The sequence below is a fragment of the Thamnophis elegans genome, chromosome 5, assembly GCF_009769535.1.
Source record: "Thamnophis elegans isolate rThaEle1 chromosome 5, rThaEle1.pri, whole genome shotgun sequence".
NCBI lineage: Eukaryota > Metazoa > Chordata > Lepidosauria > Squamata > Colubridae > Thamnophis > Thamnophis elegans.
Genome location: NC_045545.1, coordinates 60,780,144 through 60,801,712, shown reverse-complemented (window position 1 = coordinate 60,801,712; position 21,569 = coordinate 60,780,144). Strand labels below are relative to the sequence as shown.

At 36.2% G+C, this 21,569-nt stretch overlaps 1 protein-coding gene across 1 annotated transcript in view; it reads right to left on the bottom strand.

Annotated features, from left to right (window-relative positions):
- Positions 1–21,131, bottom strand: part of LRIG2 (leucine rich repeats and immunoglobulin like domains 2) — a 40,184-nt gene extending 19,053 nt beyond the window's left edge. The window contains exons 1-6 of the mRNA XM_032217601.1: positions 20,779–21,131; positions 6,181–6,252; positions 4,180–4,254; positions 3,486–3,620; positions 2,229–2,372; positions 158–301 (exon numbers count right to left, since the gene is read on the bottom strand). Coding sequence (XP_032073492.1) covers positions 158–301; positions 2,229–2,372; positions 3,486–3,620; positions 4,180–4,254; positions 6,181–6,252; positions 20,779–20,993 — 785 coding nt within the window. The 5' untranslated portion in view covers positions 20,994–21,131. The remainder of the gene's footprint in view (positions 1–157; positions 302–2,228; positions 2,373–3,485; positions 3,621–4,179; positions 4,255–6,180; positions 6,253–20,778) is intronic.
- Positions 21,132–21,569: the final 438 nt, after the last annotated feature.

Genomic DNA, 21,569 nt, shown 5'->3' with positions numbered 1-21,569 from the left:
ACTTAATAAAGTGTACTAGGGAATATTTTAAAACCCTATTAAAATTTGATGAAATATACCGTTCAAATGAATTGATAAACTGATACATATATCAGTAAACTTAATCAGCCCAATGAAATCTAAGATTTTTAATGAAGAGGTTATATAGTATACTCACAATTCTTCCATATTATTCAGTCCAAAAAAGGCACCATCCATCAGATTATTAATTCCATTGCGTTGCATTTTTAATGATTTCAATGAGTCCAAGCCTTGGAAGGTAAGGCTTTCTATTACCTTAATTCTGTTTCTTTTAAGTTCCCTGAAAATAACATTTTACATATAAGGTAACAGAAATCAAGCTATCTGCCTGCCTGTCTATCTAATCTAATCTAATCAACAAATATAAATTTTTCTATGCTTGCTATTCTAATAAAAACATTAAAAAGATGTTGATGTAATACAAAGAACATAATTTCACCATCAAAAAGACAAAAACTGAACTACGAATCTAAATGGTCAAAGTCATACCTAATACTAACTTATACCTGGATAATAAGCCCAATCAAGCTTTTGAGCGCATGTGCTAAAAATAAGCCCTCCCCCCAAAATAAGCCCTCCCCAAAAATATTTAACTGCCTGTGCAGCCGGTCTCTGCCATGCTTGCTGCACAAACAATATGAGGTGAGGAAGTGAGGCCGGGGGAGGGGAAAGGAGGGGGCAACATCCACCATGCGCTCCACACGCCCTTATCTAATGGCTGCTCCCGCAACCCTAGCCACTGTGCCCCTTCTGTCACACTAATGGCTGTCACAAAAAGAGCAGCAGTTCAGCACGTGCAACACAGTAGCAGCCATGAAGTGATGATGCTCACTGCTTCCTGCACCTCAAAACTAATAAGACCTGCCCTAAAATAAGGCCAAGCACTTATTTTGGGGGTCAAAAGAAAATAAGACCTGTCTTATTTTCGGGGAAACACAGTATTTAAATATATAAATCCTCAGATGACCAATATTTCCACCCTGAACAAAAGGTTTAGGTAGTACACTACCCACAGGACTTCAGCAGAAGATTTAAAAAATTATTTCCTCATATTAACCATTATTTTAATATCATCCATTATTTCAATGAATGCTAAGGCTATATTTAACTTATGCCCATATATAAATATATTTGGTTTGAAATTGAAACCTGTTATTTGAAGAGTAATATATTTATAGTACAATGTGAACTTTATTCCAATAAAATAATAAAATCTAGGGTCTAGGAGGCATCATCTTCAGGTAGTCTCAATCTACAACCAGTTATGCCAGACCTCCCTCAGGGTACTTAAGACTTGGTTATGAAGTTCTAGTGGTTACATGACTGCATTTCAAGTGCTCGGCAACTGGCCTGCATTTATGGCTATCTGCAGCACCTCACAGTTACATGCCATGTTTTATGATGGTTTTGCCAAAAACCTGCCCATAGTGAACCAATGAGCTGATCAGATTAGTCATGATGATGACCTGATTTATGACCATCACTACTTATGAGCAGAATGGGCAGGCTCTATTACGATCATATGTCAAGGACTACCTGTAATTCAATCCCTGCTCGGAATTCAGAGTCATGGAATGTTGGGAACTATTAGTGCTTTAGATTCTGCACTGAGCAGAGATTCAGTAGTACAAGGGTGTCAAACTCAAGGCCCGGGGCCCGGATCCGGCTCATGGGGTGCTTAGATCTGCCCTGCAGGGCCACCCTGGAAACAATGAAGGACCGGCCTGTGGTGCCTCTGCCAGCAAAAATGGAGGGGTGTGTGTGCGTGCCCCCCTCTGCGGCCTGAGGTGTCCCTGCCAGTAAAAATTGAGCTCAGGAGGGGGACACGTGGCCCTCCCAAGTTCTGTTTTTGGTGGCAGAGAGTTACAGGAGGCTATTGCAGCCACAAATGGGACTCGGGAGCCCATATTCGCTGGCAGAGCACTAGGGGCCACCACAGGCCTCGCCCGACATGAGTGATGTGATGCTGGCCATCCCATCCCAGCCCCCCTGAGGTCAAACACAACCCTGAATCAACCCTCAATGAAATCCAGTTTTATACCCCTGCAGTAGTATAAATGACCCATCACTAGAAATTTATCCAATATTCTTATTAACTTATTTTATTAGACACATACAAAGATCAAATGCTTCTCTGGCATTAATTTATGACATTTGTTAACATGCTCCATATATGGGTTTCAAACTGACAATGTATAGTCACTTACAAGAACTGCACATAGGGTAGCTTCAAAGTCTTCGATGGAATCATGCTTATTTTGTTTCTGTTCAGTTTTAGAACTATTAAGGAATTGGACAGATTATCAAAACAGCCTGCTTCCAGAGTAGTTATTCTATTGTTGCTCAAATTCCTATAAAACCAGAGTTTTAGAAAGGTAGATGTTAAATTCTGATGGAATAATTTAACAAAAAAAAAAAAACAACCAAAGGTGTCTATTACATTTTGATTTAGAATTGAAATTTATTTTCATTAGCGTGCTGTTTCACTTAATTGTATACAATTAAGTAATCATCCTATATTCTCAGTTTACTAGATACTACTCCTTGTAGAATTGTATTTCCCACTGTCACTCAGCAGCCTACTATTTTAAACAACCTGGATAATCATGTAAGAGAATCTGAAACATACTACAACTTTGAGGAGTTGAGACTGAGACAAATATTCCTTTTCCAGATTCAAGCATTGCACTAAACTGTAACTTAGCTGACTCTATTCCCACATAGCTGAAGAGTGTTCATTTCTGCTTTTAATTAATGGGGTTTTTTTTTTAAAACCACTAAGTGTGATTAATATTAATCAGTTTATGGTTTGTTTTAAACTAACCATAGTTACTATTAATTACTGTTCTTGGTCCAGACATACATGTTGCAATTAACTAAAAATGAAAGTTTTTGAACTGTCTTGCAGAATAAACTGAGAACCTGGGAGGATGCACTCATGAATGCACTCACTACATCTCACCAAGCTACAGTTTAGCATGTTTACAACCGTATTAACATTCCATATACTGAAGATCTGCTTGACATTGTTAAAGTCTATCTGCCTATGCTATTTCCAATCCCCAATCACAGTTAATAAATTAACATTAAAAGTTTCTATTATTCCTGCAATTGATATTTTGAGGGATACCACCTCCTAATCTTGGAATCCATACAGCCACCTGTATATCCATCCCTCTATTCAACAATTCCTGAACTGGTTGTCTAAGATTTTACTAAATCTATTCTTCACAGCATGTCTAATTTTATTAGTACCATTGTGAATTTTGTATTATTTCATTAATATTATCATGACTTTATAAAAATGGCACAGAGAGAGATTATACATGTGATTTGGCGCACAGAAATCCATCAACAGCCCTTGCACTCCTTTTATATAAAGGAAAAAAAATCTGAGGACAGATATACAAATTGGAAAATAAGCTACTTTCAATGCTCATGCTAAGTATCGCCCATCTACTTACAGGTACTTCAGCTGCATATGTGGGAATGAAGAAACTTTGATTTCTGTGATGAAGTTGGAACTGAGATCAAGGTTCTCCAGGGAGAAATAAGGCTGCAGCTGTTCAGAGACAATCTCCTGAATTGAATTATGCACTCTAAAATATAAACAAGCACCTTAGAAACCATACTTATATTATCTCTGAAATTTCAGCTCCTTTAAAAAATACAGATAAACATCTTGTAGATTCAATGTAAATCTAGAATAATATTTAGCTGTTTATTTTGATGATACGAACTGTTTTAAGTCTAATCTTATCCTTTTAGTGTCCAAACCTGGATGAGGTTACTGCAAAGTATCAATGATAACTTCAATTTTTTTTGGAATTATGGTTCTAGAATGAGCTTCTCTGTTGATTGGATAGGCTACTATTCAAACAGCTTGATGGATCACTTGTCAGCATCATTTGCTGGCTAGAGATTTTAACTTATTTACATGTTCAATATGAACAGATAGTACAAATATGACAACATAATTCTGATATTACTCTTGTTCTTAACTGATCTTTCGTAGTACCACTAGATATTAATTACATAAATTTTTCAATTTACTTTTCAAACATGCTTCATTTTTATTTGATTAATTATCTAACAATTTTATTTTCTACACTGCTAAGTTTAAAAATCATCCTGAGAAATCTGTGAATATTAACTTACAGTGATAGTAGTGTGATATTAGAAGTTAGTTCACCAAAGTGGGGAATGCCACTTAGTTCATTGTGATTCATCTTCCTGAAAAAAAGATTTATTTAGTAGACTCAAAAAGAAGTCAAATCAACAAAAATAGAGTAATATTCTTGTTCTATGTGCATTTTTTAAAAAAAATCTAGAAGCTTTCTAAGTAGTGAACTTCATAAAAACCAAACAATTCAAAGCACCTAAATACATTTATTTTATTATTTGAATTCAGTCATTCTGGCAAAATAGAAAATTTTGCAAACAAGTATGTTTGTTTGTAAAGTATGGACTAGCACAGAAGTCTCACTGTGCTGAGGTGATACTTCTGAAGAACACTGATTTTCTCATTAAAATACTATGTCAAGGATTATTGGAACAATATATTCATAAAAGCTTTAAAAGTAAATTAAGTAATTATTTGAGTTAAGTCAACAGAATTGATTCCCAAATATTCATAAATGTATTATTTCTCAGAACTAGTCTACTTCTTTCTGGAGAAAATTAAACATGTAAACACTAGTTAATATTAAATTCTATATTAAATGAAAAACATTTCTATATATGCAAACTAATTTAAGAACCATAAGTAGCACTTAGACTTATATACAGCTTTACAGCCCTCTCTAAGCGGTTTACAGAGTCACCATATTACCCCCAACAATCTGGGTCCTCACTTTACCCACCTCGGAAGGATGGAAGGCTGAGTCAACCTTGAGCCTGGTAAGATTTGAACTGCCAAATTGCAGGCAGCAGGCAGTCAGCAGAGGTAGCCTGCAGTACTGCACTCTAACCACTGTGCCAATACATATATACATTCAACGAACTTTCTAAATCTGGAATTCTATGCATCTGAATATAAGCCTACTAAAGGAACATAATCTTCAATTTAAGAAATGGTATCATTGTACCCTATAAAATCCAAACTGTACACTTCTCAGCTAAATTATTTTAATGATTAGAAACATAGGTGGTACTCCCTAGTCAAACCTGGCTACACTTAGAAAAAGCCAATCAAAATCAGATTGGGCTAGCAATTTATTGGGGAACCACAGGCAACTTCAGGGCTATAGGTCTGAGTAAGAACTGGGGCAGAAGTGAACAGAAAGAATAGAACCCTCTTCCCTATTGTACCAAATAACCTGTATGCTCTTGTGATCATCAGATGTGATCTGACCCAAAGTCAGACTTTAAACAAAAAATTATTTTGAATCCCATGCTAGAGAAAAAAGTGCTCAGGACTCTTCTCTGTACATCAGTGTGAAACTCTCTGAAAACATAACACATATTGACCAAATTTGGGGTGGGGAAAGAAGCTGTGAAAAGAAAAATTGAGTTTAAACCAGATCAAGCTGGAGGCTTCAGAACAAAGTTGTATGTTCTACATCTTTTCGGCTTTGCAGACTGGTGGAAGGGTGGGAGAGGGATGGTTCCATGCATGCGGCAGGCAAGCACACATGCAGCTCCATTTGTGAGTGGTGAGCAAGCTCGCCCGCTGCTTACACAAATGGAACACATGCACTCGCCCGCTGCTTGCACGAGTGACGGATGCACATACATGCCCTGGCCCGCCACTTCTGTGGCCCAGTTCCAAAAGGCTCAATGCCTGATAGTGGGATACGACTCAGGCCTACTCCCTCCTCCTTCCTAGTCATAGGATCCAGAATGATTATTAAAGGCTCAGCAATAATTGCAGAAGCCATAATCTGAATGGCTTATTTTATTTTTCCATTGCATTTGCAACCCATACTGAGGGTGTCTAAGGCAGTTCAGTATTAATATGCCATTATATCACAACTCCTATCATATTTAATCCTTTTTCCCCTTCCCTTCTTAAAACTCTTTCACTGACGATCCTACTGTTAGAAGCTTTTTGTAATTTTTTCTGCTCAATCTGTCATTTTCAAATATCACGTCACTTGACATATAACAACCCTTAATGCCATATCACTTAGTTTATTACTTTACAGTAAAGTAACTTACACTTCTTGCAGCATTTGACCCGATGAATCAATACTCCAATTAGAGGATAACAAATTATTATGACTCAAATCTCTGCAAGCAAAAAAGAAAATTATAACATTATTTAGACAGCTTAATATGAAATTCATGTCACAAAATCTTGACACTACCTTCATTTCTAACTTTTTTAGTTGCATATAGGCAAGTATCACAAGAGAATAGACAGGAGAAACTGTTGCCTGGCCAGGGATAATGTGACAGGGGAAGGAACCCTTGTTGGAGAGGTTGCTAATGAAATTCTATTATCTGAAATGGGCAAAATTGATATTCTACAATCTACAAAGTTGTGCCCAAAACCAAGAATGACACATAGTAATTCTTTCAAGCTGGGTTCTTTATTGTTTTACACCCATAGACACAATCTTGTCAGACTACATGATTGTGTCTATGAGTGTAAAACAATAAAGACTCTACTATCTGCATCTATAATATACTCTGTGAACTACAGGTAGTCCTCTACTTATAACAACTGAGTCCATAATTTGTTATGTGAGACATTTGTTAAGTAAGTTTTGCACCATTTTACGATCTTTCTTGCCACCGGTTGTTAAGTTAGTCAGTGTAGTTGCTAAGTTAGTAACATGGTTGTTAAGTGAATCTGGCTGCAAAAGGTGATCACATGACCTTGGGACACAGCAATGGTTATAAGTATGAATCAGTTGCCAAACATCTGAATTTTGTTCACATGATCATGGAGATGCTACAAAGATTGTAACTCGTAAGTTACTTTTTTCAATGCTATTGTAACTTTGAACAGTCACTAAAGGAACTATTGTAAGTAGAGGACTACCTGTATTAAGGAGGTGTTGGATCACATGATATCTGAGCTGAGTTGCCTGGTACTCCACTGGAATGCATCCCCTCCCTCCTGGGGATCCATCTCCTCACTATAATCCATCACCAGTAGTGTACATTCCATCCTACACAGCCAACTAGTCTACATGTCCACATTTGTTTAGCTCAGCAATGGTGTTTATTTTTATGGCAACAATATTTATGAATTAGTTCATTACAAAGATACTTCACTGATAAAAACAATATTTAAAATTAACAGCACAGCCAACAATGGCAAAACAAAATCTAGGAGACAATCCAAATACTTCCTGATATGATGAAGTTGACAGACTTACATTCTTTAGCATATGACTCAGCACTAATTTCAAAACACTGTTTCTGATGAAATGTCAGACACTAAACATCAGAACCAGTCTCAGTTTGAAGGTTACTATGCATACTCCATAAAAACACACTTAAATATATGTCCAACTATCTTTTTCAGAACAAAATCTGAAGGCTTACATAAAAAAGGTATCTAAAGTGTTCTATCATATAATATTCCTGAATCCACAACATTTATAACTCTCCCTACTACAATCCTGTTAATACCAGAAAACAGAATACTTTAAATTGTTATTAATCAGTTATTAGAACATATTAACATTTGCTGGTGATGCAAAACTTCAAAAATATAAAAATATAAAGCAAAAATTATTATAAACTTGTAATTTTTACTCACATGCAAACTTAAACACCACAAATAAGCAGACGAAAAGCACCTGGGAAGTCCATACATTATAGCTTTTCTTCTGACCAATTATGTCCCACATGTCGACTGTTAGCGACTATGTGAAACTGTCCCTAACCCAGTGATTCCTAACGTGGAGACCAGACCCCACAGGGGAGGGGGCTATCTGATTTTTAATGGGGGCAATTTGAAACTTGTTTAAACCATGTTAATGGCCTTTTAGGCTTCCTCCGCGTGAGTAGAGTTCACTTTTTGAGTAAAGTAAGAATTATGTCACCTGGGGGGCGGGCATTAGGATTTTAAAGAAGCTTAAGTGGGGCATGGCCAAAAAAAGGTTGGGAACCACTGCCCTAACCTGTCTTTCAGATCTTCTACCAGTGCCTTTCAATTACAGGAGTGTATAAAGAATGGCAATGACAAGAACAGTGAATGCCATGGATTAAGACAAAATAGAGGCTCCTATCATCACAACAGTAGGGAAACTGAAGAACTATTTAGTTGCTAGGAAGTCTGGCTGTCACAGGTTCTTTTATGTATACCCAAGTCAGTGGATTCCAAAACCAAGAAAGCCACACAGGTTTAGGCAACACAAGCACTCATTGCTCACTGCTGCACTTTTTCCTGCTTCTACTACACCTCATCCTCCTGCTCCTCCAACTATTATTCTTACGAGTCCTATTGCGGAAAACAATACCTTTTTCTATTTCCTTTAGGTTGCTTTAGAAACACACAAACAACCTTCCATCTTTCCCACACACTCTGTTGCCTCTCTGGTCAGCATATTTAAATAGTTCCTGCCTCCAATGATAACTTGCATTTCTTTCAAAAAACTCCTATAACAAAAACAATATCATTCATCCACTTTATCAGTTAGTTCCTCCTCTATTTAACCTTATTAAATTTAGATTTTTCTTTTCTGCTCCATCCTCTAAATCACATGCCCATAAGTATGCAAATTTCTATTTCTTCATTACCTTAAGGGAATACCTAATCTTTATTTGTCCCATTATTAATTCTTCTTGCATACCATTAAACTGTATCCATCTCCAAATCCATTTGAAGGGATTTATTTTATTTTTCTTCTTTCCCAATGTCAAGGTTTCACAGCTGCATATCAGTACTAGAAAGACAATTGCTTTAAGTATCCTACTTCATGTGTTCATTTATCACCATCCTCTTAATTTTGGATAACAAAGTATATCAGTTACTTATCTCAACTTATCAATGCTTTAATCTGTAATTCTGATTTAAACTCCTTCTCTTCCAGTAATAACATTCTTAGAATATATTCAATATAATTTAAACAGATATGTTGGCAATATAAATCTCTCTCATTCCTATTCCATAATATTTTGTTTCTATGGTTTCTATTCTTATAGTAGCTTTCCATTCATGATAAATGTTACTTAAAGGACTAATAACTATTTTGGAATACCTGTTAGATTTAAAATATTCTAAATTTTTGCAAGATGATTGAATGCAGTGGTCCCCAGTTCCCTGGTCCACGGCCTATTCACAACCAGGCTGTGGAAGTGGTGGGCAAGTATACCTGTGTGCACTCGCACACGTGAAGCTGCATTGTGAAAGTGGCACTCATGTGCAAAACCATCCTCTCCCCTCCCCCCGCTAGCCAATTGAGCAATGAACGTTGGGGAACACTGGTCTAATGGAAAGCAAACTGTTCCTGGAGCAGTAGGGACTGCAGTGAGACATAAAGTGGTAGCCAGATAATGAATGTTGATCAGCAGATTCTCTCTGGAGAAGGAGAGACTGGGAGATTGTCCATCTACACTCCAGGCAGCTACTCCTTGTGAGGAGGCTTATGGGTTTGTGGTCAACTTGTGAGTTGAATGGCTGGATTCAAAGGTTTTCAAACGTGTCCACAATGCAATACAGCTAATACTGGATGTAAGGTTTGCAAAAGCTTCAGTTTATTAACTGTTATCAGATATAATCAATATAAAGTTAAAAAGAGATCTTCCAATTGGCAGGATACAGGAAAACCTCTTGGTAAGTCAACTTTCTAAGTCAAAAAAAGTGAAATAAATGTTTTAAAACAGCAGTCCCCAACTTTTCTTGGACCAGCAGCGGCAGCAGCGGGAGGGGAGAACAGGGGGTGGTTTTGTGCAGGCTTTGTGCAGGCTTCTATAGCCATATTCTCAGGTTTTAAAGGATTTTGAACTATTACTAAAAAAAAACTGCTGAAGAAAGCATAAATGGATAAAGGAAGCAATAATATTGAAAGATTAATTTTTGGCAAAAGTGCTTTTGAAAACATTAGAACTAAACACATAAATGGACCAGACTTTTGTGCAAATGTTATTTGTTTGATGTTAAAGAAGTCAGACAATTTGTGGATTTTACAAAACAAAAACAGAAAGGTAATATGAAACAGACTTTATGACTATCATAGTGTCAAATGAGATTAAGTATTAAGGACATAGAAAAAGCAAAACAGAAAAAAAGGTGGGCAGACTGCTTTTTATTTTTCCCCTTGTACTCGAGGCACTTTCACTTTTGGATTATAATATTAGAAGAGCCATCACCAGGAAAGTAGCAAAAGCAGGAAGGAGAGAATTGTTAGAGCAACTTACAGAAAGGGGATTACCCTGGAGATGTTGCAGAAAATGTTTGAAGAATATGTCAGTAAGATATCTGAATATTACTTTGGCGACTTGTGAAGAAAGAATGGAAGATTTATAAAGACGAAAATGAAGTAGTAGTTAAGAAACTATAATACTTTCCTGAAATCCCTTCTTCTTTAATTCTCCACTCTGTGAGGCAGAGTGGGGAGAAGTGTCAGGTAAAGAGAGAGATGTCCTGCAGAAATTACTTTTCTCTGGAATGCTTTAATAAGCCTTACTGTTATTTTTCACACTTGTAGTCTTTTCTGATGTATCATAAACATTGATGTTTACATTGCACTCTCCTGTTACCTAATTCCATGACACCAAAACTGTTGTTAGGAAGACTCACCCGAAAGCAAAAACAAAGGATTTAGAAGTAGAAATAACAAAAAACATACTGTATTGGAAATGCAGTCAGTAAGAGGGCTCCCTGCTGGCAACATTGGAAACAGGTAGATAACAAAGGACAAAACAGAAAAAAAAGTAGACAGGTAGACAGAGAAGGGGTAATGTAATCTCTTAGCACCCTTTCCCCTGGAATGCTTTGATAAGATATTAGATAGACCTACTGTTACTTTTCACACTTGTAAGTATCCTTTCTGATGTTATCAACATATACCATAAATATAGGTATTTATGTTGCATTCCTGTTATCTAATTCTAGATGCTTAAGGGCAAACATCTAGGTTCTCCTAAATTTCTCCATTCTAGAGCCACAGCACTGGTAGTTGGATTATAAATTTACATTATTGCTACTAAAAACAATTCTATATGCTTAACATGATTCAGAAGCTCTATTCCACCATCATACTAATAAACTCTTTCATTTTCAAAAGAGAATATACTGAATGGTTCTTATCATATTGGCTTTTTTTTTTTACAAAAGTATTTGTGCTCACAGAATGATTACTCATTATTTTGTGTATAGAAATGGATAGTATCTTGTACTATGAAGACATTAAGAAACAAATTGATAATCCTAATCCATCTGATAGGTTTCCCCTTTCTCGCTAACCTTCCACATGTATCAGAATTTCAAACCCTCAGGGCAAGCATAAAAATTCCTTATCAGTTCATACTGAGATTAAAAACAAGTTAACGTTTTGTAGTCTTTCTGTTCTTTAGTTAAGCCAAGTATGTCAATTTCAGTTTGTGATACAAATTTGGCAAGCTACAGACAAATTGTCATGGCACAAACATTCTGAGTCATGACAGAAAAACATGAAGTAGCAGAGCGAAGAGAGAATCATTTAAATCTGTATCATGAATTGCCTTTAAACCTACACAGAATACCATTTCTTTATGAAAGTAGCTAAATCTCAACAATAAACCATAGATAGTCCTTGATTTACAACTACAAGTGAATCCAGAATTATGGTCATAATTTGATTGGAAGCATTACATGACTGAATCTGATTTTTTTGACAGTTCTTGCAGTGGTTATTAAGCAAACACCCCAGTCGTGAACACTGAAGTCATTAAACAAATCTATTTTTTCCAACATGCATTTTTTGTCACAAACTAGAAATAATGTTGGAAACTAGTAAAAAAAAAAAGTCACTATCATAGTCACGTGATACTGAGATGCTGGAAACAGCCATAAAGGTGAACCAGCAGTAAAGGTGAACTGTCATAACTACAAAAACTGTCATAAGTAATTTTAGGGAACTCCATTATATTTTGGTCATTAAACAACCAGTTGAAAGTTGAGGATTAACTGTAGACAACTTGGAAAATTTGATGTAAAATAAATGAAGCAAAGAATTAAGAATTTGGCCAAAAGAGAGTAACACTGCGCAGTTACAAATACACTATATTGCCAAAAGTATTCGCCCACCTGCCTTTACTCGCATATGAACTTACTGTAAGTGACATCCCATTCCTAATCCATAGGGTTCAATATGACGTCAGTCCACCCTTTGCAGCTATAACAGCTTCAACTCTTCTGGGAAGGCTGTCCACAAGGTTCAGGAGTGTTTATGGGAATTTTTGACCATTCTTCCAGAAGGGCATTTGTTAGGTCACACACTGATGTTGGATGAGTTTACGTTGCCTACCACTTCGTGAATGAGTTGCTGTCGTTCCCAAACACTTCCACTTTCTTATAATACAGCTGACAGTTGACTGTGGAATATTTAGGAGCGAGGAAATTTCATGACTGGATTTGTTGCACAGGTGGCATCCTATCACAGTTCCACGCTGGAATTCACTGAGCTCCTGAGAGCAACCCATTCTTTCACAAATGTTTGTAAAAACAGTCTGTATGCCTAGGTACTTGATTTTATACATCTGTGGCCATGGAAGTGATTGGAATACCTGATTCTGATTATTTGGATAAGTGAGTGAATACTTTTGGCAATATAGTGTATGTTTAATCATATCAAGCCATTGAAAAGTGAAATTTGAAACTTCCCAATGGAACTCAAAAATAGTTCACAAGAGATACTTTAGTTCTAATAGTACTTCGGAAACCTAAGGATAACACATATTTTGATGTATTAATATTGCACTGACCAAACATATTTCCAATAAATTGTTACAAATACAGTCTATTAAAATGTTAGTAGATGATTTGAAAAAAAAATCTAAAACCTTTACTGAGTATTTCTATGCATTCCAAACTTCAGGGATTCAACTGTAGAAAGCAATAAATTATTAAAATATCAATATCATGCAGATTTGTAAATAATTCAAAGAAAATATGAAGAAACATAGTGTATTTTTAAATAAATTAACCTGACACTTGAAAAGTGTGCATTATCTTTTTTTCCCTTGATAGTCAAAACAGATGGACAGAAATGCCTGATCTTAAAATTATATAGCACACTTGGAGTTCTAATTACATGTTAATGGTTTCACTAAAAACTCTTTTTAGAGGATTTTACATGAATGTGCCATCAAATGTTACATTTGCTGCAGCAGCAGGTTTTGATTTTTATTTATCTTTTTACCATATAGTTATCATTGAAGCTTTACTTTTATTACAGTCATGTCAAACACAGACCACATTATCGGAGGACTAGAGACTTGTTCGCTAGAATGCATCTCTGAAAATTCAAACTTGATCATTTCCTTTTGTTAGCAGCTTCTACATCTAGATTAATTAACATACGGTAGTTCTCTGATGTCAAAAGTCTCCTCTTTCCAAGTCAAACTAACACAGTATGTTTCTAACGTAACAGAGTCAGAAAAATATATTCTGATCCGTTATTAGATCATCATTTCCAGATTCAACAGAAATGCCTTTTTAATAGCATTTTACTATGCCTTTTAATAGCATCCAAGACAGCAGTTGCTATCACAGAGATGTTATCTGTTGATGGACTTTTGCAATAATCTTATTAAGAAGCAGTTTGCATAATGAACAAGCCTCAAAAGCCTACATGGCATTCATTACATAGGTATTGGTTTATTAGATATATGCAATGCACTGGAGTCTTTTTCTTGTGTTTTCTTGGGTCTCCTAATGGGAACAACAAGCATTGGAACTTACGGTGGCATCATTTTAATCATATAGGTCAGTGTTTCCAAACCTTGGAAAATTCTAAATATATAGACTTAGATTCTCAGAATTCTCAGCAATAAATAAGTGACTAGAGAATTCTGGGAATCAAAATTTAGACATGTAGAAGTTGTCTAGGTTTTCTTTCAATTGACAAAGTAATACTAATACTAATTTTATTTCAATCGACAAGGCAAATTTCTGCCAAATTTGTCATGATTAGTACTTGGAATATAACCAGCAATAGTAAATTAGTCATTTTTAAAATTTCTAGACATTCTTATTTTTAAATTTTGAGATCCTATATTTTTTATTTAAAAATATTTTGGGATCACAGTGTTTAATTTAAATTTAATCACTATTATCCATTATTTTTATTATACTATTACTTCTATTGTTTATTATATTTTGGTTGATATAGTTCAGCCAGAAAAGTAGTAGTAGTAGTAGTAGTAGTAGTAGTAGTAGTAGTAGTAGTAATTTGTTCTTGGCTTAGAATAAAAATCTGGGTGTAAAATATTTCCAAGCGAAGAATGGTGAACTAAAATATCCCCAAAGGACCAAGATGACACCTCTGGCAAAAACATAAGGACTGTTGATGATCCTGTCCCTTTTTGGATAAGGAGAAAATTAGAGATTTCCCACTTGTGCTCCAGACAAATGCTTACATGAAGACCACATGACAATACAGGAGACTGGGACATGAGGAAGCACTCAACCACAGTGATGCCCTTAAGGACACTGGGTTTGTCAACGTCATCTTCTAAAAATACATTTGGATTTACAACGATTTCAAAGTTAAAAGAGGCCTTTTAGGTAACAAGTTGAAAAAGTATGAGTAAAAGTGAGTGAAACTTCATTCCAAATTGAAAAATAAATAACACTTTAAAAACTAAGCAAGAATGTAATTCAAGAAAGATGAGATGGGTGGCTACATAAACGTGATAAATAAAAAATAAAAATGGTTTTCAATAAAGAACTACTAAATAGGAATTACTTAGACACGTTGTTCTGATAGGAATCTGATCTTTAGACCTGGCTTTTGCAACTAGAATTTCACAATACACCTCTAGAGGTTCTAGGAGATGATGACTTTGTGTGCCACAAAATGCCAGTGCTCACAGTGGTAGAAATATTTAGCACCATGATTCAGCTGCCAGCTGCTGCTTTGCTGTTGTAAAAGTAAAATATGGATTGTGTGATAATAAACTCAACTGTAGACAAGATCCGAAAAGTATTTTGAATTGGAGAAAAGAGTATTCTCATTCGTGAGATCAGAAAATTATTTCAAAGGTTCCATCAGATTGAGAAAGGTTGAGAAAGGCCGCTTTAGCTATTGGATATTACTAACTTCAGTGTTCTCTTTGTTATTTGTCTTGTTATCTGGCTTGTTATTTTAATGAACTATAAGGTTTACCATGAAGTCTTAAAAACAAAGCAAGATAGTACTTAATACAGACATTTTTTTTAGAAGATTTAACCCCATCCAGATTGATATTTTGCTTTTTGATTCTTTAATTAAGCAAAACCTCCTTACATGGTTGTTACATTTCAAAGCATGTTGGCAAGGAAAGTATTAGTTTGGCAATGATGAAATAACTCATCTAAATTGCTTTGTAATTTCCATTAACAACATATAAACAAAGTGTGGTATGTTTATACACAAACTATTAATTTTTAAGTTTGCAGATATAACATGAAAACTATTTTGGACAAAAACAAAGATTGTTGCTAGCGGTGGGGAAGAGGTGGGGAAATTGGAGGTGGGGAAATTGGAGACTAAGGATTGTAATGTAAGTTTATTGTACCTTTATCTTTAGTGTATGTTTTGCCTTCTTATTCCCAAATGCAAAATGTACCTATGAAGGAAGCAAGTCAACAACAACAAAGTATATTTTTACTGTTACATTATCAACAAACTATGCTGCAAGGTGAAAACTTTGTGATTGTTTAAGTATGCAGTGTTGTCATTTTTTGTCCAGAACATTTAATTTTTAAAATAATCCCATTTTTAGTATTATTAGAGCATTAGTATTATTATTAACACGCTCTGATGCTAAGGAGTTAGACATTCTATTCCCCCTTGCAACCTGAAAATAACTCTGTTCCAACTGCCATTTGGATGTGGGCCTGGCCAGCACGTGAATTATCTGGCCTGCTGGCTAGGAGTTTGGAGAGGACCCTGATATCTGTGGTGCAAGGCTGAGGGAGAAAAGGGGGTAGGATAGAGGACGCTTCTGTGGGGCAAGGCTGGGGTGGGGAAGGAGATAGGATAGGGAAAGTTTCTGTGGGGCAAGGCTGAGGGAGAGAAGGGGATAGGATAGAATGATTAGGGGACTAGAGACTAAAAGAACGGTTGCAGGAACTGGGTATGTCTAGTGTAATAGATAGAAGGACTAGGGGGACATGATAGCAGTGTTCCAATATCTCAGGGGTTGCCACAAAGAAGAGGGAGTCAAACTATTTTCCAAGGCACCTGAGGCTAGAACAAGAAGCAATGGGTGGAAACTAATCAAGGAGAGAAGCAACTTAGAACTGAGGAGAAATTTCCTGACAGTTAGAACAATTAATCTGTGGAACAGCTTGCCTCCAGAAGTTGTGAATGCCCCAACACTGGAAGTCTTTAAGAAGATGTTGGATAGCCATTTGTCTGAAACGGTATAGGGTTTCCTGCCTAGACAGGAGGACCTCCAAGGTCCCTTCCAACTCTGCTATTGTATTGTATTGTATTGTATTGTATTTATCAAGCCTAATGCTACCTACTCTGTATTTCTGAGGTAATCCAAGTTAGATAGGTGCTGCTATCCAGCTGTACAGGTAATCTCACACTTGTAGTATGTATAGTTACATAAGAGGACAAAATCACAGATTTATTACACAGGTTGGAAAATGAATTGCCACATACCAGTAGTTCCCTTATTTTAATAAAATAAACCCTAGTTATAAAACAGAACACTTTTTGAAAATTGGAATATGAGAGGATGAACGCTTTTATTTTTTTCAATTAAATTAATTCTAATTAAACTTGAAAAACACCTAGCAATAATTCAATACATGTATTCAATTATGAAAGCAATAGAAAATGACTTTGTTATTGGGCAGTTTTCTATGCATACAAGCCAAGTCGATTGAATTAAGTAAGCCTTAGAAGCAGCTATTTGAGTGCATTCTGAATGAAAAGTGCTATAAATTAAATAATAATCAGTTATGCTTAGGCTGCAAGATCTCCTATATGAGCTCTAGTTAAGTAAGTGATTTCTTGTATTGATTATCATTACCTTTATAAAAATAATTAGAATTTAAGCTTTTTAGTAATTTAAGTAAACCCACAGAACCCATTGAATTGAGTAAAAATATAAATATGTACATATCATCTGCCAACCAAGGATGCTACTTTGTGCATTTTGGCAAACTGAGTCCTAACCAATGAATCTTAAGCTGAAACAAATGTTAATCTTTAAATTGCTGTTAATAAGCTCTTTTTTGAATGTTACAAAGTTGCTTTGGCCCACCTTTTCCTTTGTCTGACAGGTTTAGAAAACTGATGAATAACCATCCCAAATTTATCCAACTTGAATAATATTCATGTATTTCAAATGACCTAATATGCAATTAATTTATGGTATGTGATGTTGGTTAAGATCAACAGCCAAAAAAGTTAATTCTGATTGATATTTGGACTTGCATCTAAAAATCCCAAATTGTAGAATAAGTTGTGGAGTCAAAAAAAGTCCCAGTAGGAAACTAGATTTCTATTATGCCAACAAAAGTGCATTAATGTTTCTATGTAAGTCATCAGGAACATCAGACTTCCTTCATTATGCACAGCAAGAGGTTACTAAACAGTAGACCAACTAGTTTTCATGACTAAATGCTAAGACTACCTAGGAAAGATCAGAAACAAGCTTATCTGATAATCAGTCCCAGAACCAAGAGTCACCACCCTCCACAAAATACTATTCACATAAGCAGGTATTTTCCATCACATTTTACATATAATTTGCATATTTGTTGCAACAGAAATACGTAAATCAGCATCACTTTGCCTACTGTACTTAATTTTTGTCTTCATAAAGTGAACACCTTTCACATAATCTATCCTGCCCATGACAAACCTAGGCAGATCAATAACACAGTGTTAAACCTGTTTGACAGTCATTCCACTCCTCAATAAATCATAGAACTAGCATCAATTTTTCAAGACTCATTTGAGAGTTTAAAATTAATCTACAGCATGCATATGGAGGCTTGTAATGGAATGCTGTAAAAAAACACATTCTTTGAGGAACTGTCCAAAAATTTATATTTCAGGAATCAGAAGCCACGAAGAGAATACCTACGAGAGAAGACTCAACAATGAACCACTGAAACAGGTTGACACAATGTATATAACTATGTATTATAATTAATAATAATATAATAAAGTTCAAACAAAAAGAAATACTTATAACTTGAGCTAGTTTCTCACTCCAAGATGTAATTAAATAATATTCCAAATATCTGTCCAATATATCTAGAAAGAATTAATAAGATTGAAATATCAAAAAAAAATCAATGTCACAATACAACACTGCTGTATTGAACAAAACAATTGCTTAATCTAACGTTCTGTTCCCAATTATGCACAAAATGAGCATGGGAATCTAACAAACGTAAGATTGGTCTGCTACCTCTATCCACCACTAGTATATGAAAGGACAGTTCTGTATAACTATCATTATTAGTTGCCACTGATAATCTTACACTCCATAAATTAGTCTAATCTCCTTTTAAAATTTCCTTAATGACTATAATTTATTCTGAGAAAGGAAATTATTTTATTGTTATTAAGACTAATTTCCTTTTACTTGCCACAGACCTTGTACAATTCAACTTAGTTTAATTAGGCTCTAGTATTAGAAAGAGAAAGAAAAAAATCTGTGAATTATTGCCACGCCATGAATAATTTTATACTCGAGTTATCTCCCTCTTTAGTTGATTTTTTTTAAAAAAAAGTCACTTCTGCATGTGGGAGTTACTTTGCCAGCACTTTTTTCAGCCATACAATATTTTTTGGGAATGAAACTGCATACAATATTCTAAATTTGATAGCTTCACAAATTTTTAATAACAAAAATAAGTTTTAAATCTATTTTAATACTTTTGCTAATATTTTTCCCTTACAAAGCAGTAGCTGTGACATACAGTACTAGGCTGAGTTACCATGACCTCAAGTTTCATTTTTTGGAAGTTAACAATGAGTATGTACCGTATTTTCACGACCAAAAGCCGCACCGGATTATAAGCCACAGTATCAATTAACGTTAATTTTTCAAACTTTTTCCACATATAAAGCGCACCGGGTTATAAGCCGCACTGCCCGTTTTGGATCAAATTTTAGGATTTTCAGTGCGGCTTATAGTCGTGAAAATACGGTAAGTGAAATTATAGTCAAGAGGAATGGATATAAAAATATCACTACAGAGGATGTATATGCGCTTTCTCAAACTTCTATAACTTTAATCATTAATTCATTAATTTTCTGAGGATAAGCATAAACAGTGGTACTGCAGATGACATTATTCAGAGTTTTTAAAACAAAATAAAAATTGAAGAATACTCCAAAGCAACAGGAAAAACAGAGAGCAAAATGACAAATGCAGCTCAGTTTAATGAAACATTATTTGATAAAGCTAAATAAAGAAATGTCTAAATCACATGAAAAGCAAAGGATTTATTAAATTATTCTAAACCAGTACAATTTTCTTAGGGATTTTTTTTAGTGGGGGGGGGCACAATTTACAGAACTTTTTGAGATCTCACTGTCAATATTAGATAGTCCTGTATCTAATAACAGCCTTGGAGTATGCATCTCAAAATAATTCTGAAAAGTCTCCCTTATTTTGGACTTTAGAAACCTTGTTTTGCAAGGTGGCTTTGTATTAGCCTTGACTTCTAGCAAATATATGGATAAGTCCATGCAATTTTCTTGGCAACTTTTCCTACAAGTTGTTTGTTGTTGTCATCTTCCTAAAGCTGAGATCATTAAGGCCCAAGATCATGAAGTGTGAATGCAGGCCTAGAATTCGGGTCTAATTGGTCTCTGTTTTAATACCTAGTCCAAACTGGCTCTCAGAAATCTGATAGATGTCTTAATATTAGAGTGCAGATTTTAACATCGGACCAAAATAACACACCCCACCAAAATTTTACTGTCATTTAATAGCCAGTAAAGTGCAAGCAAATCTATTGAAACTAGGTCACTGAAAAAGACAAATTGCACAAGTTATCCTGGAAAACTATGTTGCAGGATTTCTCTCGCTCCCTGGAACTTTTAAAATACTATGAGTTGATCATAACTCTATAAATTTAAAGACTAAAAAATGCAACCTTAACTGAGGAATTAGGAAACAGTAAAGGGAAGAGAAAACTAGGCAGCTGTTTTGATACACAGCAACCCTGCATCTCTGATTCTTAATATACAGTTTATCACAGAAGTGAGTACATCCCCATCACTTCGTACTCACTTTTGTTGTCAGCAGTTTAGACATTAATGGTTGCGTTATTTTGAGGGGACAGCACATTTACAGTTATACAAGCTATACTCACTACTTTACATTGTAGCCAAGTATCATTTCTTCAGTGTTGTCACATGAAAAGATATACGTCAATATTTACAAAATGTGAGGGGGGGGTACTCAATTCTGTGATATACTGTATATAGTATAACTCGCTTTGTCTCCCAGTCCAGATAAAGGCAAATGTCTTTTTGCGATCTTAGCAAAAGAAAACTGGAGAGCAAATCTACTCTCCCGGGAGAGAGAAGCACCTACCAGGTCCCCCACTCGGCCCTGTAGCACTTCCAGACCCGCTTACAAACGGACAGAGAGGCAAGACCCCGCGAGCCGACAAGAACCGATACTTACAGCGCGGTGATGCTGCGAGGCAAAGGTGGTAGCAGGCCTGGTTCTAAGCTCCGACCGGACAGGCGGAGGCGGCTGCAATCCAACACACCTCGCCGGCAAGAACAAGGCGCGGCGGCGGCGCAAGGTTCCCCCGCAGCCTCCCGCAGCAGCGCTACCAGCATCAAAGGTAACAGCGGCCTGAACGCCCCTGGGCCAATCTCCTCGCCCCGCCGCATTCTCCTTCCCCCCCTCTTGCACGGGGGTCTGCCGCCCCGGAGATCTCGTCAGGCCGCGCAGTTGCGAACTAGCCTTTGCGCACCGCGCCCGCCTTCGCGCAGGCCGAAGCGGGAGGAGCCAAGTTGGGCCTGCTGAGCGCACGCGCACCAAACACTGAACGAGCCGACGGGAAGAGCGTTCGGAAGGGGGAGGGCCCTAAGGGAGAGGGTGGGGCTTCGTCGTTGACAGTTGGAAGGGCGGAAGTGGGGGGGGGGGGGTTCTGGGGAAAGTGGCGGAAATTCTCGCGTATGCTGGGATTTTAAATTATGATTTGCAATGGCTGTTAGTTTGGAGCAAGTGTGAATTGGCTGTCATTTTCTTTCTGCCGTAGAAGAGCCATTTGCTGTCCCTCTCTGTCCTTCTATCCGTCCCGACTTTATCCTTCAGCCTCCCGCAGTTCTTTGATTCTTAAACGTATTCAAAAATATCATCCTTTTTATATCCGAATTATTCCTTTAAAAGTTTGCAACTTTAGCTTTAAGTATTCTTGCTTGAAAATAAAATAAATCAACATCAGTAGGAATATTATCCTGCAA